The sequence below is a fragment of the Myotis lucifugus genome, unplaced genomic scaffold (assembly GCF_000147115.1).
Source record: "Myotis lucifugus unplaced genomic scaffold, Myoluc2.0 scaffold_67, whole genome shotgun sequence".
Lineage (NCBI taxonomy): Eukaryota > Metazoa > Chordata > Mammalia > Chiroptera > Vespertilionidae > Myotis > Myotis lucifugus.
The window spans coordinates 5264027-5276356 of NW_005871115.1; the positions used below are offsets into that span (position 1 = coordinate 5264027).

Here is a 12330-nt window from a genome sequence, read left to right on the forward strand (position 1 = left end):
TTTCTCTTGTTCCGCCCACTTTGTTGACGACTCCAACTTCTGCCCGCCAATCTTTTTGGAACATCACACAGAAGAAAATGGAGGGGGAGAGGGCTCCCTTACACCCTGGGCGGACAAAAGGAGGGAACACCCCGGCTGGGGTATTGCGCCCGCGCCGCAAGTGGGCCACGTAAGGCTCCTTCCCGGTAGGGTGGGGGCACCTTTTGGCGACACCCAGGCCCAGTGGGGGAGGGGCGAGTTGAAAATTCCCAAAACGCCAGGGGGCCAATGAGGGGTAACAAGCGTGGCAGGGGGGTCTTTGTGTTTCCCAGGCCCACCGGGGGCAAGCAGTTTGTGCACCTCCGCCACCCCCTGGGGGGGGGGGGTGGCAGTTGGGACAACCAGGCTGGTGGGGTGGGGTGCAGTTGTGGGCAACCAGGCCGGCACGGGAGGTAGTAAAGGGTGACAAGACCAGAGGGGGGGCAGTCAGGGGTGACCAGGCTATCAGGGGGCCAGTGAAGGTCGACCAGGATGACAGGGGTAGCAGTTAGGTGCAACCAGGCTGGTGGGGGGGCAGTTAGGGGTGACCAGGCTGGCAGAGGGGGGGCAGTTAGGGGTGACCAGGCCAGAAGGGGGGTAAGTTAGGGACGATCAGGCCAGCAGGCAGAGGTGGTTAGGGGGTGATCAGACTGGCAGGGGGGCAGTTAGGGGCGATCAGGCAGGCAGGCAGGTGAGCAGTTAGGAGCCAGTGGTCCCGGATTGTGAGAGGGATGTCCGACTGCGGTTTAGACCCTGCTGGGGTCCTAGATTGGAGAGGGTTCAGGCTGGGCTGAGGGGACCCTTCCTCTGCACAAAGTTCGTGCACCAGGCCTCTAGTCTATACTAATAAAAGAGAAAAATGCAAATTGACCATCCCTCTGCGATGCCCACAAGCCATGCCCACCAGCCAATCTGGAGTGAGTATGAAAGTTAACCTGACAAAGATGGAGGGTTTTTTGCATACGCTGGTGTCAATTGCCCCGGGAGGCAACAGTGGCCACGGGCTCCCGGGACCATCGCCGTCCCCAGGAGGTGATGCCGGCTGTGCCTAGCCATGCCTGCGGGTTCCCGGGACCTTCACCAGCAGAGAGCAGAGCAGGAGAGCGGGCGGAGAGTGGGAGGTTTGGAAGACTTGGCAGAGCAGGAGGCCACTGGACATAGTGCAGAGCGAGAGAGAGGGCGGCTTGCAGGGCGTGGCTCCCTCTGTCACCCCAGCTTCCTCACCACAGCTGTGGAAACTGACAGCAGGGAGGAGGAAGTCCCACCCCCATAGAATCAGTCAGAATCAGCCATTTGTCAGACAGCTCTCAGCAGTCTGACAGCTAGGATTCCCATTCACCTGCATCTCAGATCGTGACAGTAGAGAGCTGGGACTATGTCTAAAGAACAACTATTTATATAATGTAGCTCTGCAGCCGAAAGATGCCGGCATTATCAACAGAAAATGTCTGAAGAGCAACATGTTTCTGATCTTGAAAGAAGGCGGCGCCTGCGACAGAATGTATCTGAAGACCAGCTATTGGAAAAATGTCACTCTGATGCCGAAAAACACCGGTGTCATCAACAGAAAATGTCTAAAGACCAACGTGCCTTTGAAGTTGAAAGAAGGGGTTGGGGATGACAGAATATGTCTAAAGAACAGTCATCAACAAGTACTAGCAATTCTGGTAGGAACTGCCTTCTCTGCAAAAATGTAGTACATGAGGATGCAATTCTCGAACATAGTTTTGGTAGAATGACTGTTTGATATGAATTTTGCCTATCACTAAATTTCTCTGATGAAAAACCACCCGATAGGAAATTTACTCGATGTTGTAGCAAAGGGAGAGTCTGTCTAAATGATATACATTTTCCAGATTACCCGGCATATTTAAAAAGATTAGTGACAGATGAAGATTATGACAGTAAAAATTTCATGGAAAATATTCGATCCATAAATAGTTCTTTTGCTTTTGTTTCTATGGGTGCAAATATTGCATCGCCATCAGGATATGGGCCATACTGTTTTAGAATACACGGACAAGTTTATCACCGTGCTGGAACTTTACATCCTCCGGATGGTGTTTCTTGGAAGTTTGCTCAACTCTGCATTTTGGATGCAGCTGAAGCTACAAGTAAAAAATTAGCAATGCCAGAAAACTAGGGCTGCTCAGAAAGACTCATGATCAACAGCAACAACCTCATGCATGAAATAAATGAATTAACAATATTGTAGAAGATGCTACATGAGGTAGAAAAGGAAGCCCAATCTGAAGCAGCAGCAAAAGGTATTGCTCCCACGGAAGTAACAATGGCAGTTAAATACAATTGTAACAGTGACCCAGGTAGATAAAATTCTCCCCATGTAACCAAGGGTGCTGTCATATTCAAAAACAATGATGGAGAACCTCCTTTTGAAAGGAACTTGCTCATTCATTGTAAACCATATCCCAATAATCCAAATGCCACTAAAATGAAACAAATCAATATCCATTTTCCTACATTAGATGCAATGACATATCCCAGTGATGGCGAACCTTTTGAGTTCGGTGTGTCAGCATTTTGAAAAACCCTAACTTAACTCTGGTGCCGTGTCACATATAGAAATTTTTTGATATTTGCAACCATAGTAAAACAAAGATTTATATTTTTGATATTTATTTTATATATTTAAATGCCATTTAACAAAGAAAAATCAACCAAAAAAATGAGTTCGTGTGTCACCTCTGACTCGCATGTCATAGGTTCGCCATCACTGACATATCCTATTCTTTTTCCACATGGTGAAAAAGGCTAGGGAACAGATATTACACTAAGACTAACACAACAGTGTAATCGACAGTAATACTAGACAAAATGTAAGGACATGAGTCACACAAATACAGTATTATGGATTTCATCTCTCTGTGCGTGACACGTTCAATCCTATTTTAAATGCAGGAAAGTTAACAGTTTATCGTGGATTCATATTAAAAAATGGAGGCCAATCGGATAAATTTCATCAAAGCAATCTAAGTTGAGAGTTGAAAAATATAGTGGTTTGATGGATTATCTCAAATCTAGATCTGAAAATGACAATGTGCCGATTGGTAAAATGATAGTACTACCATCATCTTTTGAGGGTAGTCCTAGAAATATGCAGCAGTGATATCAGTATGCTATGGCAATTGTAACGAAGCATGGCAAGCCCGATTTATTCATAACCATGACATGCAACCCCAAATGGGCAGATATTGCAAACAATTTACAACAGTGGCAAAAAGTTGAAAACAGAGCTGACTTGGTAGCCAGAGTTTTTAATATTAAGCTGAATGCTCTTTTAAATGATATCTGTAAATTCCATTTATTTGGCAAAGTAATAGGTAAAATTCATGTCATTGAATTTCAGAAACGCGGACTGTCTCATGCTCACGTCCTCTAATTAATTCCCTTTCAATGTGCACAAATTTCATGCACCGGCTCACTAGTCTATAATAATAAAAGCCTAATATGCTAATTAGACCGGACAACCTTCTGGAAGAAGCTGGGGCTGCGAGAGCTGAAGCAAGCCGCTGCGGCTGTGAGGGCCAAGCCCCTTGCACAAATTTCGTGCATTGGGCCTCTAGTATCATAATAACATACGAGCTTGCAGAAAAATCATTCTTATTTAGGACCCTCAGGAATAGGGTTCTAGGAGGTGGTGGACACCACGCTAAAGGAATCCTAGATGGATTTAAAAGAGGGAAACAAAAATGCAATAATATGTGTATGAATTTGATTTTTCTCTCCAGGGAAGCCTAGTAGATACTCGGTGCCCAAGGTTTTTATTGGGGGTTGGTCATGTAGGCACCCTCTGCCTAGGATATATAAAAATTCCCGACTCTCAGAAGAAACTCCCAGGTTTTCAGCATAAATCACTTTATTTGCACAAACAATTTAGGCACAGTGAGCCACCCTTACCGGAGAACAGTGGGAACGCTCCTGAAATCCAGGTTCCTAGACACCCATAAAGAGTCAGTCTTGCAAGCAGGCCTTTCTATGGAAAGCCGTCAGCTCTGCTGACTTTTACGCGTGGTGTGTGTATGGTTCTTTGCCATTTTATTATCAGTGCTAGTGTAACCACTATTGCAGTCAAGATGAAAGAACTCACATCACTACAAAAATCTCTTTTATTCTACCCCATTATAGTTAGTCACAGGCACCCCTTGCCCTCCTCGCTCTCCCTAATTACTAATCTTCTCCATCTCTATCATTTGGCATAGACCATTTTAAATGAAGGAAATATCCTCATGTTTTAATTTTTCACTGAGGAATTGACAAGCTTTATGTTTATACTGTTAAAACAAAATGCATACATGGACAATAAAATACTTTGATTTAAGAGACCATTGTATTTTTTAATCTGGATGGTAGATACGTGAGTGTTCATTATATTATAACCTAAAGTGTTTTGATACCTGAAATATAAATGAATTTTGCAAAAGGTTTAATATAACAAATCTTGATGGCATTTGCTTCCATTTTCTTTAATCAAACTCTCATATTTTATTTCAGGATTATTGACTATCTTCTTCTTCTTGGTCAAATTATCAAATACATCTAAAATGAATTCTCTATTATTAGATGATTGATAATATAATGATAATTTCACTATTTTAATAATTATTAGACAGACCTAAGATATTTAATTAATCTTGCTAAATTTTAAAGTAGCTTAGTCTAAATAATCAATTAAAATATATTTTATCATTTTAGGCACATCAGATTAATATTGATTATTATTTGACATTACTGTTCTTGTATGGATTAGCACTCACTGAAAGAGGAAAGAAAGAGGTATGTAACATTTGTTATTTGCCTATTATAAATCTTTTTACATATACTGACCTCATTTTAACAAATTAAAATGTTGATTTTTGAAATTCTCTAAAAATTGAAACCACTCAGTGACTTTTCTTTTATATATTTTTAATATAGTATAGTTATGCTAGAGACTATTTTGTGAAATAAAAGTTGATAGGGGAAACATAATTTTAGCTTACAACTTTATTTCATTTATCCTTTAAATGCTTACCATTTTGTAAAACAAAATTGCTTATCATCTTTCACTTATACAATACATTTTAATCCATTTTCTAGTATAGTTTAATCTGGCTGGTCCTAATCTTACCCCTTGTAAAATATGAGTTATACTTTGAATTTTTGGTTGAATAAGGTGAAGTGCAAAAAGTAAAAATCTGGGAGTTTACTAGGTGATTTCTAAGAGTTCTTCGAATTTAACATTATCTTTTTATGTTTTTTAATGATTTCTCATATTATCTTTGCAACCTTGATATTTCCTTTACTTTTTTGTCTCTAGAAATCTATACTTTTTATTTGTTATTTGAAAAGTTAGGAAGATTTGTGCTCCAATTAGAAAGCAAATTAGTGAGACTTATAAAGTATTGCCGGAACCGGTTTGGCTCAGTGGATAGAGCGTCGGCCTGCGGACTGAAAGGTCCCAGGTTCGATTCCGGTCGAGGGCATGTACCTGGGTTGTGGGCACATCCCCAGTAGGAGATGTGCAGGAGGCAGCTGATCGATGTCTCTCTCTCTCTCATCGATGTTTCTAACTCTCTATCTCTCTCCCTTCCTCTCTGTAAAAAAAAAAAAAAAAAAATCAATAAAATATATTTAAAAAAAAAAAGTAAAAATAAAATCTCTTTAAAAATAAAAAATAAAAAAATAAAGTATTAGCTACTAATATTTGCCAGTTTTACAAACAAAAGTTGTTGTTGTTTTTCTTAATCCTCACCCGAGGATTTGTTTTTATTGATTTTTATTCATTTATTTTTAAAATATATTTTTATTGATTTCAGAGAGGAAGGGAGAGATAGAAACATCAATGATGAGAGAGAATCACTGATCAGCTGCCTCCCGCATGAGCCCACAACCTGGGCATGTGCCCCTGACCGGAATCGAACCTGGGACCCTTCAGTCCACAGGCTGACGCTCTATCCACTGAGCCAAACCGGCCAGGGCATGATTTTTAGAGAGACAAGAAGGGGGAGTGAGAGAGAAAGAGAAACATTAATGTGAGAGAGAAACATTTATCGGTTGCCTCTCGTACCAGAGATCGAACCCACAACCTAAGTATGTGCCCTAACTGGGAATCGAACCCACAACCTTTTAAAGTATGGGATGATGCTCCAACCAACTGAGCCACCAGACCAGGGCTATTTTTATTTTAGTGTTCACTTTGAAATGTTGGTCAAAAAATACCTTAGGTTATTGTACATATTTTAAGCATATGTGACCACATACTTCAGTGCTAGGATTAGAGATGTGAATAAATGACCAAAAGACTGGACCAATATTAAAGTTTCCCTAACTTCTCAAGTTTGGGGAATATTTGTTTATTGTAAAAGAAAAAAAAAGTCTTTACATTAGCCAAACCGAGTTTTATGTTCCTACAGGATTATACGGAAGCTGAGAATAAGTTTCTAGTGATGAAGATGGTGATCCAAGAAAATGAAATTTGTGAAAACTTTATGTCTTTAGTTTATTTTGGACGTGGTTTGCTTCGATGTGCTCAGAAGAGGTAAGGATTTTAACTAATGGGTAGATCTTCCCTGTCAGCTTTCTGCATTGTGAAATGGAGATAAAGTTTGCTCAGTATACCAGGTATCATCATGCTGGGCGGATTTTTTTTCTTCTTCACCTATTTTTTACAGATAATAATTTAATTTAATGTACTTGAGAATATTAAGTGTCAAACTTAACAGGCCGTGACAATAAGAGGCAATATAACATAGACATTGGTATATAGTCTTTGGAGTCTGACAGACCTGGGTTCAAATACATTTTCTACCACCTACCTAATCTTTGATTTAAGGAAACTTAATGTTCACTAGGCCTTATCTTTTTTCTTATTTGTCAAATGGAACTAAAAGTAGTGCCCACCTCATAAGATGTTGCAGGTAATTAACACAGTGCCCAGGACACAGAAATGCTATCTTAATAAATAAACGATGGTTGTAGTTTTTAATATTATCACCACTTGGAATAGGTGTTTAAGTTATAATAGAACTAATAAAACATCGGAAGAATCCAAATGCTGAGTTTTGGAAGTATTGGGTATTATATATTTAGTGTAATTGTACAGGGTAATCTATATGGACTAGTAGTCTTTTCACTTCCTATATATTTAGTGAAATTGTACAGGGTAATCTATATGGACTAGCAGTCTGTTCACTTCCTATTTGGAGATCCTTAGCCATTTGTAACATCATTCATTTTATTTGCTAAGCATTTATCATATTCTAGAGACTGTGCTAGATTTGGGGATACAATTATTTACAAAATAGACAGTTCCTATTCCCATGTAACTGATAATATTATAGATATTAATCAAATAATAAGTTGTGCAAAATATTTATAGAATGTTATAAAAAAAAACTATGAATGAATATACAGTGAACAATAAATGACTTCTAGAGCCCCAGTCTGGTTCTGGAAATCAGAAGTCTCTCTGAGGAAATAATGTTTAGCTGAGATCTGAAGGGTGAATTACACAAAGTTTACTTGTGCAAATCCATATGAAAGATTACTGCTTGGCCCAGCCATCCTATACAATAAAAGCCTAATATGCTAAGTGTCCAGTACTCCGGTGACCTGTCAACTGTTCAACCAATCAAAGCGTAATATGCTAATGATATGATAAGGCCACTCAACCGCTTGCTATGATGTGCACTGACCACCAGGGGGCAGACAGTCGGCTGGTTGACCAGTTGCTATGATGTGCACTGACTACCAGGGGACAGACGCTCCGACTGGTAGGTTAGCTTGCTGCTGGGGTCTGGCTGATCGGGACTGAGCAAGATGGGCCAGACATGACCTGGAGCCCTCTTGCTGTCCCTTCCTGTCTTCGATCTTGCACTGGTGGGGTCCCTCGGGAATGTTGGAGAGCTGGTTTCAGCCTGATCCCACAGGCCACTCTCTCGGGAAGGCACCAGACACAGGGCTCACAGCTGGCGAGAGCCGCTGTGGCGGTGCGAGCCTCTCCCAATCGGGACTGATTGGGCGCGAGCCTGTGGCAGGCATAGTGGGGCTGAGATGAGCGGGAACAGCAGGTAGGAGCTGCAGGTGGCATTGGACTGTGGGTTTCAGCTTGATCCCCTCAGGCCATCCCGAGGGACCCCACCCATGCATGAATTCCTGCACCAGGCCTCTAGTTGGATCCATAAAAGCATCACTACCTGTTAGTTCCCTGATTCTTTGGTTTATCTTCTATCCTTTGGCATACTTGCTTTTTACTAAGGTATCCAGAAGATTTCCCACTTTGTATTCACTAGTATGATGTCATCAATACCAATGAACAGTGTGATGTTTTGCAGAATGTTAGAATAATAAAAATCCCTTTAGTCTGTATTGTGGAGAGAATTAACATAGCTCTGACACAAGAAACGAATGTATATTGCTGTCCTTTCCTCAAATATGTACACTACTTTTTATTCTCTTTACTTATGGGCATTGGAGAGAATCCATTTTCCAGATGGTTGACACTAGAAAGTCCATTATATGGTATCATTTACTTTCATCCCTGACCTACAGAGAACCACCACCACTGAGCTGCCTTTCTGACTCTATATTTCTTATTGCATTAATGGATCGAGTGTCACATTGGTCTTTCCAGGGCAACGGTTGCCAACCGGTGGTCCGTGGACCACTGGTGGTCCGTGAGGTCTGAAAGGTTGATGACCACTATTCCAGGGGACATTGTCTAGGGATGGACTCTGTGGTCTTATGTACTAAGTCCTTTCTAATATCCTCCCCTCCCTGAACTTTCTTTTAATACTCTGCCACAAAGTTTCCAGCATTTCCACCTCAGTTACTATAGGCCATTGTTATGTCCAAGCTTCAAATAACCTTCTTAAGCAGCATGTTAGGACTGGCTTAAGGTATCCTTAGTAGGAAATTAAATCTTAAGTTTTGGAAGTTGCCCCATGTCAATACACATTTCCCTATCCAGCTGTATATTTGTCCACTAGTTCAGCACTCTTAAGGTTCATTGCTACACATGTTCTAGTACATACTAGTCAAGTTCTGCAATTCTCATGATGAATTGGGTTTGTTGGGTTTTTTTTCCCGGGCAGGGGCTCTGTGTTCCCATTTGGACTTTGCTTTTATGTGATCCTAGATATATTAGTCTGTAGGCAATGAGTGGAGAGGGAGGATCTTGAGAAGGAAGGCATCATCTTTTGAGACATGTACTCCAAATGGTATTTTTGTATGGCCCTTAAATAAAGGGAATCTGCCCCTCCTAGCAAGGAGTAGGTCTTTGCCAGTCAGAGGGGTCATGAGAATTTAGGAATTCATTGTTTCTAAGCATATTCACCTAAATGTCCACATTCCAGATCTCAGAGTCTACTTGTTTCCTGTCAGAGCCCCGATTTTCACATAATGGTACTGTTGAGGCTGTGCTTTTTTGTTTGTTTTTGTTTGTTTCTTTGTTTTTGGTGCCCTTGGCCGGAATCGAACCTGGGACCCTTGAGTCCACAGGCCAACGCTCTATCCACTGAGCCAAACCGGTTAGGGCATGAGGCTGTGCTTTTGATCTTTGCTGTTGTTCTACCCTTGTGATTAAATACTGGGCCTCATTTTCAGCATAGTTTGTCCTTATAATTAGGGTTGGTAAGGATTCTTTATATATTACCATGGAGGCCTTTTACCTTGAGTTGATTATAGTAGTCCCATCAAGGTTATGCATTTCATCTCTTTTATGGTTTGCTGCACCTTGTGATTAAACCTGGGACTGATTTTTTTAAACATAGATTGTATTTACCCAATATATCTACAGAAGATTAGGGTCTCTTTAAATGCCACCATAGAGGCCTCTGTCTTTCACAGTGTGTCTTGAGTCAATAGTTGGCTGACCTGTGCCTGTCATTCTCTTTCTTCAAGGCTTCCAAGACAGTAAACAAAAGCCAATCAACTCTACAATCCCTTTAATTACCATGGTCCCTATACTGTTCAAGTGAGCTACTACATAATCAATTGTCTCCCCTTCCACCTGTTTTTCATCCCAATCTACCACAGGTGAGAGTCCTAGTATTTGTATTTCTATAGCATGCCAGAGGTTATCACTACCCTACTTATCACACACAAAAAAGAGTTATTTGTTTTATTTTAAACTATTTAGTTACAGTGTCACATTCAAACTAACCTTATTTAAAATGCCTTGCAGATATAATGGAGGACTGCTAGAATTTTATAAAAGTTTACAAGAAATAAGTGATACAAATGATCATTGGTTTGACATAGATCCTACGGAAGATGAAGATTTACCTACAACTTTTAAAGTAAGCAATTATTTAAGAATAACATTTCATTTCTGACTAATCAGAATCATCTTTGATAAAGTGCAGTTTTTCTTAACTATGTCATAGTCTATAAGAAGCACATTCTTTAATTGGAAATTAGTTTTTTATATGAGAAATAACCTTGATTTCATTACGTAGTGTGGAATGTATGATTCAACAAGTAGAGAGAAGTGAAGAGGCTGTACTAGCATTTTCAAATAACAAGATTAAAAGCTCTACTAATCTATTTCTTCACAGGGCTAGAACTAAATGCAATAGTTAACTTTTTTTTTTCAAATTATACTTACCATTTTATTGTTGATTCTAATTTTAAAAGTACTAAATGCCTTAGGAAACTGAAAAATGTGAAAATGCCTGAAGGTAAAGCTAAAATTTGTTCATATTTCTTTAAATGGAGAAACCACTGTTAGCATTTTCATTTATATCTTTCCAGACACTCATCCTGCTGTTTATTATTTAGTTTATCCTAAACATTTTACTTTTTCACTATATGTACAGTGATCTTTGTGTATTTTTTACATCATTTTCTTAGGATAAATTTCTAAAAGTGGAATTGTGAAGCAAGTGTCCACACACTTGTAAAGTTGCTAGATATATCTCTATATTTTCTCTCAGAAAGTTTATACCAGGTTATAGTCTTAAGACACAGTATGAGAGTTTCTATATTTCCACATCCTCTGGGTAGTCTTTATTTTTTGGATAATTTTTACCTATTTTATAAGTCACATTGATCACTTTTTAATTTGTTTAATAAGAACATTAACAAGTTTCACTTGGTTAGTGTTTGAATGACATATTTCTTTCCAGACTTTTACTTTAAACCTCTTTGGATCCTTATATTTTACCTGACTTAAAGTCCAAATGTATTCCTTGAAATAAAAAGAGATGTATCATTAAAACACACAATTCAATTTTTCAGGAAGCTATAGCAACTGAAAATTTGTAATATAGCCTCAAAATAGATGGGACAAAAACTGTTGGAATTGAAAAGAGAAATAAAAACTCCCAGTCACAGATTATTTTAATACTAGAGGCCCGGTGCACAAAATTCATGCATGGGGCCCCCTCAGGCCAGGCTACACCCTCTCCAATCCAGGACCCCTCGGGAGATGTCCGACTGCCGGTTTAGGCCCGATCACAGTGATCAGTCGGACATCCCTCTCACAATCTGGGACCACTGGCTCCTAACTGCTCACCTGCCTGTCGGCCTGATCTCCCCCAACTCCCCCCTCTGCTGGCCGGGTCACCCCCAGCTAGCCTGGTCACCTCCAACTGCCACTCCCCCTGCCATCCTGGTCTCCCCTAATTGGCCCCCCCCTTCGCTGGCCTGGTCACCCCACGCAGCCTGCTGTTCATTCGTTTGGTCATCCCTCAGTAACCCCCCTACCAGTCTGGTCGCCCCACTCAGCCTGCTGTTCGGTCATCACTGTGATGGAGTCATGGACAATTTGCATATTCCTCTATTATTCGTATAGACTAGAGCCCCAGTGCAAAAAAATTTGTGCACTTGGGGGGGAGAGGGGGTCCCTCAGCCCATCCTGTGCCCTCTCGCAGTCTGGGACCCCTCAGGAGATAATGACCTGCTGGCTTAGGCCTGCTCCCAGGTGGCAGAGGGCAGGCCCAATTCTTAGGTGCAGGCCCTGGTCGGGCTCAGAGCAGGGCCGATTGGGGAGTTGGGGCGCTGCCCCCTGTCATGCACAGAGCAGGGTGGATTGGGAGGTTGCGATGCCACCCTCAGTCACGCTCAGGGTAGGGCCGATTGGGGGGTTGGGGCACCGCCCCCCTGTCACACTCAAGGCAGGGTCGATAGAAGTTGCGGCGCCACCCCCTGTCACACACAGAGCAGGGCCAATCAGGGGCTTGGGGCGTTGCCCCCTGTCATGCACAGAGCAAGGCCCATCAGGGGGGTTGGGGCGCCGCCCTGTATCACCCACAGAGCAGGGTCGATCAGGGGGTTGGGGTGCCGCCACTGTCACACTCAGGGCAGGCGATG

The 12330-nt window shown here is 41.4% G+C and overlaps 1 protein-coding gene across 1 annotated transcript in view; it reads left to right on the forward strand.

Moving 5' to 3' along the window:
• The window catches only part of DZIP3 (DAZ interacting zinc finger protein 3), a 130379-nt gene that overhangs the window by 30265 nt on the left and 87784 nt on the right, over positions 1-12330 (forward strand). Inside the window, exons 7-9 of the mRNA XM_014456995.2 lie at positions 4732-4812; positions 6432-6556; positions 10202-10316. Of these exons, the coding sequence (XP_014312481.1) occupies positions 4732-4812; positions 6432-6556; positions 10202-10316 (321 nt within the window). The remainder of the gene's footprint in view (positions 1-4731; positions 4813-6431; positions 6557-10201; positions 10317-12330) is intronic.